The sequence below is a fragment of the Motacilla alba genome, chromosome 13 (genome assembly GCF_015832195.1).
Source record: "Motacilla alba alba isolate MOTALB_02 chromosome 13, Motacilla_alba_V1.0_pri, whole genome shotgun sequence".
Classification (NCBI taxonomy): Eukaryota; Metazoa; Chordata; class Aves; order Passeriformes; family Motacillidae; genus Motacilla; species Motacilla alba.
Window position 1 is genome coordinate 10,248,733 of NC_052028.1, and position 10,441 is coordinate 10,259,173.

Here is a 10,441-nt window from a genome sequence, read left to right on the forward strand (position 1 = left end):
AGAAATAGCCATGCAAGGGAACCAGCATCACTTTTCTCTTTCCACAGGGAAAACGTGGAGTGGAAAATGAAGTGATTTCTGTACCTTCCTTCCATGCTTGTCACTAAAGAAAGTGGCCACCAAAATACGTCCTGGCACTGGTAGATGCAGAGGCTGCCTCAGCCATCTGCCAGAGCAGAGGTATCAATCACTGGAGTTTATCCATGGGCCTGAGGACTTCATTTACCTCATGAATTAGTCTGGGATTAAGAGTCACTGGGATAAAGAACAGGGTTCCAGACAGAAACAAAAAAAAAAAACCTTGTAAGCTCCCCCACTGACTCATTGTAGAGCTTTGGAAAAGTCACTTCATTAAGGAGTGACCTTTTCTACTCGCCCCACGTCTGTCCTTTGAGGATTCATTAGTTAATGTTTGCACAGAGCTTCGCAGATGCCGACAGCAAGAAGTGCTCAGCCTCCCAATAAGTTGGTTTAAGATGCTTAAGCATACAAATGCAAACTAAGGGTGTTCTTTTCAAATGTCAAGCCCAAAAAAGGATCAGTGCCTGTAAATCTAGATGTTGCCTTCTCTTTGGAAATACTTATCTCCACATTGAACTTTGTCTTTAGGAAACTGCATTATCAAATAAACATACACAGAGCTTCTAATGGACCAGCTATGTCTCTTCTTCTCCACATATTGAAATATGTGAAAAAACAGCTGTGAAAAGGAGGGTTATAGCTGGAAAACAGAAGAAAGTAGGAATTGGCAGTCTGTACTCTACATCCATTCCAGTTTGGAAGGGGGAAGGGCAATGAGGAGACCTCTTTAACAGCCTCTTAATGGAAGCTTCCTCATTTCTTTTAGCTTATGTAAAAGGTGCTCTGCTCAATTCCATTTTGGGCTACAGTAAACTAAAGTACCACTCATAAATTTTATTTCATCTACATTTGCCAACTAAAAGCCTAAGGGACATGGTTTAGTGGTGGCCTTGGCAGTGATGGGTTAAGGGTTGGACTCAATGATCTCAGAGGTCTTTTCCAAACTAAACAATACCATGATTCTATATAGTATATAGGCTAAAGGCTTAGCATGATTTTTCTAGACCCTCTGAATGAGATTTCTGGATGCATGTGAAGGAAGAAGACATCTATTATCTTACTCAAGGCATCTATTAACACTGATTGCTGACAGCTTAACAGATCCCAAGCTCAGTGCACATTCAAGCGATGTGAAAACTGTATATTCCACCACAGCAACAGGAGCCAACAAAAAAAAAAAACAGTACTCAGAAGATGAAAACATCCTACAGGTGCTTAATGGCAGCTTTCATTCTTCTGTATTTTATCTGTTCAGTATTGCCCAAGATACCTGACCACAGGCACTAAGAAACATTGTCAGTCTCCAGTTATTCCCACTCTGCTTCAATTAACAAAGGAATAGCACAATAGATTTCTGAATATAGCTGCACAAAGCTTTAGTTTCAGATCCTTTGCTTTCAGTACAAAGAAAGGACCAGAAGGATGCCAGTTAAAAGTAATAAAAATAAAAATAAAAAAAAAAACATTTACAACATACCCTGCTTTGTATAATAGTTACAATATTTCCATTTTGTTCCTATGCAACAGAGAATCGCTGTCAGATATCTGGGGAAGGAAATATTTCCAATCCTTCTCCACACTAGAAAAGTGTGTATTAGGAAACTACTTAATCCATGGAGAATAAGTAGCTATTATAGCATCTTTTGATTACTTGGAGTGTGCAGAAGAGCAAAGGCTGTTACCTGCTTTCATCACATCCCCTCAACAGTCAGGGAGCACGTACATTCATGTGTGTGACACACATACTTTCCATAAGAATTCTTTTTAAAACTAGAAGGGTGAAAAGCCTAATGAATTAGTCAGAGAAATGCTCCCTGAACTTCTGTCTGGTTTGTGGATAACAGCCACCAAGAAACAATTCAGGCTGAACCACTGCCACCACACTGCTGATGTGATGACAGCAGTTTTCAAGGCTGTGTTCACAGATATTTTTTTCAGCCTCTGTTCTCCCTGTACCCACACAGCTGTGTAAAGACTAAGGTGTTCTCTTTTAACTAATATGAGGATTTTTCAATTTGCAAGAAGAGAGCTGACATTCTGCCTGAGTACCTTGCTTTTTTTTCGCCCCTTACTTTGGAGTGCTAATCCCAGACTGAGTGATGCTGCTAGTTAAAGAGACTAAGAACAGTACATTAATAATCTTTGGTCTGTAATTATGTGTAGGTGTCTTAATGTCTGTAATGTTCTATTACTTGGTTTCAGACCCTTATCTCAGCTAAGAACATAGTTTACAGCTGAATTTGCTGTAAGTAATGGAAAAGACTAACTGAATTATCATCTATAAATGAAGGCCAGGGCTCAGATAATGTTTTTGGGAAGACAGAGGTCTGAGTCTGGGGAGAGCAGCCCACCACAAAAGGACTATATTTTAGCTTCCTATTTGTGATTAATCCTCCACATGCAACCATTAGCTGTAATAAAAATGGCACAGACTATTTTCTACATCTCTCAATCAGCACAATTCTGTTAAACCAGAGAGGATGCCCAGTAAGTCAAAAGTGTACCTCCGTAATTCATTCATGACCTTGAAAGCCTTTCTCATGTGAGAGGGATTGACTGTCACTGTACGCTGGTCCTTTTCATCTTCAGCTGCCTCAGAGGAACGGGAACTCTGCTTAATGCTAAAAACAGGGGGGAAAAAAAGGAGCAGAAAGTTTGATTCAATGGCACTTTAAAAAACAAGCATCCTAAAACTGCAGCACAAGGTATTAAGCATGGAGCTACTCACAAGTCAGTCAGTCAGTTTAGGTTCTCCACATGAAGCACATCAAAAAATGCAGCTACTTCTGCATGGATGTTGAAAGCCAACTCAGCCCACATTTCAGCCAGCAGGGAAGAAAAGAAAGAAGTGCCAAACACCTGAGGACAAAGCCCAGTCTTACAGGCTTCAGGCCAGGAAAGCAGTATAAGTTGAAATTCAAGCCAGAACATAATTGCCTCACTGAATAGAAATAGACTTCAGCACTGGGAACTACAAGAGTACCGTGGATTTTTTTAGCATTCATACCAAGAAAAAGAAGTTTAGCATTCAATGTCCCATCTGAAAAAGGCAAGTACACAATACATGACTTGTATCTTCTTTAGAGGCAAGTAGAAAAAGGGCTATTAAATCTCCCTGCACAGCTTTCAAAGCTTTACTGAAGCTGCTTTCCATTTCAGAAATAGTCTATTTATTGCCACTGAAACATATGGAATGAATTATCAAACCTTCCTAGCAGAACCACCAGCTCCATAGGTAATGTCAAAGCAGAGGCACTCAGCTATGTGCTGTGCTTAACCAGGCCAACAGGTGCCTAAGGCACATACGTGTCCTCATTACTTTGTCGGGAGCATTGCCTCTTTACACACAACTGACAGGGGTCAATATCTCCACCTCCCTGATCTGAAAGCCAGTGAAATCACTCAGAGCTAAAGGCTCCCACCTGAGAAAGGAGCAGCACTTTGAGGCAGGTCCCAGTTCTGCTCACCTCCATGCCTCACCCCTCAAACCCTGGCAGACAAAGGCAAACAAAACAAGTCAAGGAGGGTTGTCCTTGCTAAAGCCAACTCCAAGAGAATGGCAGATCTCAGGAGGCAAGCCCCATGTGCCTGACTGGAGATCTTCTCAGAGGTTCTCCTTCCAAGGGACAATCTCCTTCACCTTTGTGCCCTCCTCCCTACCACCTTTCTTAGTTGGGCTGGCATGATAAAAAAGGCTGAATTGGGCTAAACCAGCAGTCTGAACAACCCAGCATCCTGGCTCTCTGAGACCAGAAGGTGATGTCTGAAGAAGGGCACAGAGCAAGGAAGTGTGGAAGGATCCTTCCCAGAACACCCTGTCAGCTCCTGTCAAGGTGTGTATGCATGCACAGATATATCTACACACAAGCACACTTACACACACTGACTTTCCCTTTGAAAAACACATCACTCACTATTTACAACCCCTGGCAGTGTGAAGCCCTGGCTAACATTACACCCTGCCTGCTCCTGACCAGTGGCTGTCACCACCACTGTGTCCCTTGACACCACACAAAGCTCTCTGCCCCCACAACAGCCTTTGGTGGGCTGCATTCCCCTTCCTGGAGAAGCAAGAGGCTGAGCAGCAGCCAAGCTGCACACAGCTCAAATCCACGCCTGCATACTGAGCAGCCTCCAGCTTTGTGCCCCAGACAAAGGTTAATGCCAAAAACCAGCCAAGTCCAATTCTTTCACTTTGCTGAGCCAGTGAAATATTTTCAGTCATAAGTAAAGCCACAAGGCTGAGCAGAACATCACTCAGCACATGTCCCAGTAAGGGAGACAACTTCCCAAACTCCCTTACAGTCATCATCCAATTAGCTTGGTAAGGCTGGATTAAAAGAAGAAAAATCAGAAAGGAGAATACCTCGTGTTACATGTTCAGTATTCAAGGGACTGGTACCAGGCAACAACACAAACAGCTTTTCTATCCCTGAGGAACACTGAACTCATTCTGTGCCACACGAGCTGCCAGAGGTGCTCATGGCCACAGAGCTGTGCTGGCACTTGGCTCTTCCCCAGCTCTGCACACTCCAGTGAAGAAGCCTCCTTGCTCCAGAGACACAGCCAAATCCAGCTAAGCCTCAGTGCTGAGTCTGTCAAAAGCCCTCATTGAGACTTCAGGCCAGGTGACCACAGCTTTCAACACCCCAACATAAACCCTTGATTTTTAAACAGCTAAACCTGCCCATGCGGCACCATTGAGGCAAGAAGGGAAAAAAGGCTCTGGAAGTGCAAGTGACTTCATGGAGCTTTCAGGCTCCAAAGCTGGAACACGTACAGGAAGTAAGAAAAGTAAACAAAAAAGAAAAAAAAATTTAAAAAGAAAGTGAAACCAAAAGGGAGAGTCAGGAAGAGCCACTCCCATTGTTCCCAGGGTTGGACAGCTGGATGACCACAGGACACTGCCCTGGGCAGCCTCACAGACACCTCACAGATCCAAAACCAAGCCATGCACACAGAAACCATGGGGGCTCTTTAATAAGAACAAGCACACTGCTGAGATTTGTTTATTAGCTCTCCAGTGCCAGAGACCAAAGATGTTCAAACTTTTCTGCTGGCAAAAGATACAGTTCAAAGAACACAGCAAGTTTCACTGAACACCAAAGTAAATGTCAGGTCAAATGTCAAGCTTTCATAAAGCCTCAACTGCACCAACATTTGTCTGTGTATTTTAAAAGCAAAAAAAATTTGCTTCAAGATTTTGGGAGAAGATCAATCAGCTCTTCCTAAAAAGCAGGAAAGATAAGTTTTTCAAAAACATCCTAAGAGACATCCTCAGCTTAATTAAAAAGGGGCAGATTTCAGAATTTGCCAAAAGCTTACCATGAGAAAATACTGCAGATTGTCTGGTTAAAAACTTATTTCAAAAAAGATCAAGATATGCTATTTAAAGTTTTTTCCAAGTGACTCATATCAAAAAAACAAATTTGAAGAATTAATGGCTAAGAGCCTTTACCTCATCTCTAAGACTGATTCAGCTACCATAGAATTGTGTTCCAGTAACAGACAGAGGATGATTTTATCTAGGAGAGATATTTTACACTTCCATGCACATACTCTCAGAGATCACTGACACATTTCCAACATAAAAATGCAAGAACCTGAATGCTGCAAGCAAATGCACCCTGACAGAAAGCAAAAGCTGCCCCTGAGAAGACCAAACCATTACATTTCACAGCCTTTTCTGAGATTTGTCCCCCCACAAAGCTAAGAATTATTACATTTATTACACTGTTGTTATTTTAATGGATTAAAGCAAAGGAGAAATAGTGTCCTCTGATCAAAGATACCAGCCAAGACCAACTGGAGATGCTAGAGCCCCTGCACCCCATGACCACAGGGACATTGTTCCCATGTTTGCCAGGCTGATGTCCTACTACAGCAGCAGGACTCGTGAGCCAGCTGCCAGGAGCAATTTGTTCTATTCCTGGGCTATCCGAGGCCGTGCACTCAGTGAATGGACAAATGATTTAATTTCCCTGGGCCAGATGAACATCCTCTTTACAGACACAGCAGGATGCTCCAAAAATGAGCAGAGAGGCTCTTAGTTTCAGACAGTGCCAACCCCGCTGCCCCCTCCTGCGTGGCCTTTCAATGATGTCCCCAAGTGGAACAAATGAACCCCTATCTGAGAGTCCCCAATTAAGCCAGTGAAGCTAATCACCACCCTGTTGACACCATGTTCCTCCTCTCCAGGACCCCCTAGCAGAGCTGGGCTCAGCTTGCCAGGGTTCACAGCCCAGCTCCTGCCCAAGTGTGGCCACCACCCAGCTGACAGAAAGGTATTTTAAAAACCCACACCCAACTGTTCTGCTGCCCGCATGTATCAACTGTAAAGTTGGGTTGCCTTAGTTACCAGCCATAATTACAGATGTCTTTGTAGATTATGTGAAAGAATAAAAGCCTTCCTTAGAGATAAACTGTCCCCTGGCAAGATTATTGCCATGCAGAGAGCTGGTAAACCCCAGGAACAAAAATCCCAGCTCTGCCAAATCCAGTTCTAACACTGGCTTTATGGGAGCCAGGAGTTCACCCTGAAGGAAGGGCAGACCTCAAATGCAGTCTCCCTAAGAGCACAGAAAGGCAAGGTTCTGCTCATGTTTCTGGGAGAACAGCTTCCAGGCTCAGCTCCTAACCCAACACGAACACCACAGAGCCTCCCTCCAGCAGGCTCTCTCACTGGGGAGCTGACAGGACACCAGGTATGTCCAGCCCAGCCTCATCCCACTGTGCATCCCTGGAGGGTCTCTAGGAGCTGCTCTCCTCTCCTGCCTCAGCACCACAGGCTGAGCTCTGCTCTCCTGGTTGGTCCCTGACACTGCAGAGCTCCAGCACCACAAGCTGGGCCAAAGAGCCAGCCAGGCTCAGTGTCCTGCACGGGCAATCCAGCACCTCTGCAGCAGCTTCATACCCCTGGATTCACTTAAAAGTACCTGCTAACCATGATTTCCAAAGCCTGTGGAGCTTCTTTGGGGAAGATGTAAGAATCATCACCAAGAAAATGGTAATCTACAGTTTCTGAGAGGTTTGACATCACTCTGGTCTAAAAACCTGACAGGTGCCCAATAGCAGTTAGTAGTCTGCAAAACTTGAATACCTCTACAAAGATCAACGGAGACCAAAATTAGTCTTAGTTTTAGTCTAAGCACAATGAAAAATCATTTTACTTTAACTGGCCTAATTCTCTGTTTAGAATCAACACCCCAAATCACAGGACAATATGCCCAATAGTTTTATTCCTCTAGTCAGGCAGACACAGTAAGGAAAACATGTCAGTGTAATGGCATAGTTATAAAAATCTCAATTTCTGAATTTGTCTTTAGGTACATACAAAGACATTTTAAAAATTGTGACTGAAGGGATCCACGTACTGAACTGGGTTTTGAGAGGATTTCAGAGAAATGCATTATCATTAAAACATATGGGAGGCAGCGTAATGGAAAGGATTATTTTTCTTTTAATAGCAATATTATTTTCCTATTTTGTTGATTTTTTTTCAGTGCCTAGATCAACATGGAGACATTAGCTTAGGAAAACAAACAATTGGCATACAGCAGATCCCTAAAAGGGTATTCATATCAAAGGAGACCTCAGGGGGAAAGAAGACTTTGGGAACTAGAGAGAAGAAAAGTCTTTGCTGACACTAATGGAAACAACACAAAATAACTCAAATATGATAATACCATTTGCTTTCAAAGACAAATACTGTATTTCTCAAACAGATACCACAGACTACCTTCACTGAAATATAAAACCACAGGTGTTTTAATATTTTAACAAAAAAAAATAACATTCCAGAGGGTTTTTTCCTATTCAAACTCAAAAACATCTTGCAAATTCAGAACCAGAGTATCATGCCTAACTGCAAGCCTTATGCAATTTCTCCATAAAATAGAAGTACCATCATTTTACTATCAGCACAGTAAAAGAAAAGCAGGATTCTGAAATATTTTATTGCCACATGCGAATGTTTCAGGTTAAATCTCCCTTGCCCTCAGGTGCTTCTGCTCATGTGCAATGACATGGGCACATGATACCACTGAAGGTCCTGGGTGTGCAAGTTAACAGGATATTTGAGTCTGGGCAGGCTCAGGACCAGAGTCAGAGGTGAAGTGAGCACCAACAGCACGGATCCTCACTGACCACAAAAAGGGAAAATGCAATAATTTTAAAAACCAGGGGGAACTCTGGCATAATGAAAGCCACTAAGTGTAAAATTTGAGGGGCAATCTGCCCAACACAGATCTGAGTTTAAATGGGGGGGGAAAGCACAGCACCAGGCACAGACCGAGCCCACCAAGCTCATTTTTGAACACCTCCTCCCAGGACTTGCTCTGAGCAGCCAAAGCAGCCCCAGCACAGCCCCACACACCGTGCCCTTTTGAAGCAGAAAGCAGGTGAATATTTCCAGCTTTTCTTGCCAAGAGTCAAACCCCACGTCCTTACTGCCTACAACCAGTTCAGGACTGCCTTCCTCTTCCCAAAAACTAGAAATGAAAGCAGCAATTTGGGTAATCATTCCTCATTTCCAGAGGCAGAGAACATGCTGGTGGGGATAGTCCTTCATGCCCTAAAAACAGAAGGTGTGGAAAAAAACAGGATAAGGTAAAACAGATCAGGTATTTTCCCAGTGGCTTTTTCACCACTATATCCCCAGAAAAAGGCCTGCAGTCAAAATAAGACCATTGCTGGTAGCTATCAAAAAAAAAGTAATAAAACTGTGCCAAGGATGAGCCCAGCCTGGGGTATCAAAACAGCTCTGTTCCATTTCCTCAAACACAGGCTCATTTATACAAATAAAGAAAAAAAAAAAAAAAAAAAAAAAAAAAAAAGGAAAGGAAATCCCATTCCATGAGCTGGCATCTAGCATGACAAACCAAGATTTCAAGGCACTTGAAATTAATTATTATTTGGATTAATATTCAGAGGTGACTGTTCACACCATTATGGGATGCAGAAGCCCTACAGTGAGAAATGTGGCAGGATGAAAGGTTTTGCACATTAAATACACAAACAATTGCAACCCTTGAGTCACAGAAGGGGAGAAAGCTGCCCTTTGGAGCTTGGAAAACAACTCCTACAGGCTGCTGTGAATGTTTTCCCTCAACAGAAGGAAAATTTCCAGAATTTGGGGGTTGACTCCAGCTTAATTTTCTAATGTATCATATTTAAACAAAACTCCTGTCAAGCCCTGACATTCAGTCCTTCCAGCAGGTCAAGCCCCCTCTCCGTTCCCCCACTCCCTGCAAGGTCACCAGCACAAAAGGAAGCACTCAGCATATCCTGTTCTTAAAAAAATATTGTAAAAAACCCGCACCAGTTTAATGTTTCGTTTGAAGAAGCACAAGCAGCTTCTGGTGTGCAAAAGGCACCTGACAGAGGGGAGCAATGAGGGCAGAGCCAAAACACTGAACATCTCTCTGGCATCCACAAGGTCCCTGCGCAGAATAATATCTTTTATGGGTTCAGTGGACATTAGATCGGCTCTGTAAACACTTCTTTACTCGGGTTTTGGAGCAAAACAGCCGCCTGGCAGGAAATAAAGTCTACATGGCCCGGCTACGATGCGAGGGAGGCGCGGGATGCCCTGCACTGCCCGGGCACCGCACAGCGCCCGGCTCCTGCACACGCCGGCAGGAAAACCGACCCCACAGCATCCACGGACGATAGGGATTTTCACTCGTGACTCAGAAAAGCCAGCGACTCTGTCTTGAGCGGAATGCCGAAGTCGGCTGCCTGAGGTTCCAGGCGCAGGCAGGGCACACACAAGCCCAGCACGTTGTGCCGGCGGGGCAGCTACCCACCCTCCTGTCCTGCATCCCACCCCCCTGTCCTGCATCCCACCCCCCTGCCCGGCACCTCCATTTTGGCGAACACCCCCCGACCTGCCTCCCTCACGTCCTTAATGACATCCCAAACCATCCCGCGGCAGCCCCTGCGCTGCCTCGGCGCGCCTGTCACCATGACATTGCAACATCCCCGGCCGGCTCGGCAGGCGCCCGCGGCAGGCGGCGTTCTGCGCTGCCGGCGGGGGTCCCCGCAGCGCGCCCCGCATTCCCGCGCACAGCCCCGCACGGCTCGCAGCCCGGGCCAGGGCATCCCCGTCCCGCGGCGCTCCGGGCGGACACAAAGGCTGCCGGCGGTACCCACCTCTCCTCCTCCATTGTGCGGGGCGGCGGCGGGGCCGGCTCAGCGCCCCGGGCCCGGCATGGCTGCGAGCGGCCGCCCCCGCCGCGGGCCGCTTCCTGCGGGAGCGGAGCGCTGCGTGCCGGGCGCGCCCCGCCGCACCGACACCGGCACCGGCACCGACTGCCGCCGCTCCGCCGCCGCGCAGCCCCCTTCCTTCCCTCCCTCCCTC

The 10,441-nt window shown here is 45.5% G+C and overlaps 1 protein-coding gene across 6 annotated transcripts in view; it reads right to left on the bottom strand.

Moving 5' to 3' along the window:
* Positions 1–10,441, bottom strand: part of KLHL3 (kelch like family member 3) — a 49,038-nt gene extending 38,597 nt beyond the window's left edge. For 2 of the 6 annotated variants that reach the window (XM_038150006.1, XM_038150005.1), the window contains exons 1-2: positions 10,234–10,439; positions 2,586–2,702 (exon numbers count right to left, since the gene is read on the bottom strand). In XM_038150006.1, the coding sequence (XP_038005934.1) occupies positions 2,586–2,598 (13 nt within the window). In that variant the 5' untranslated portion in view covers positions 2,599–2,702; positions 10,234–10,439. Of the gene's footprint in view, positions 1–2,585; positions 2,703–2,809; positions 5,222–10,233 lie in introns of those variants that run through there. The other 4 variants (XM_038150007.1, XM_038150004.1, XM_038150010.1 and 1 more) reach the window with 4 other exon arrangements.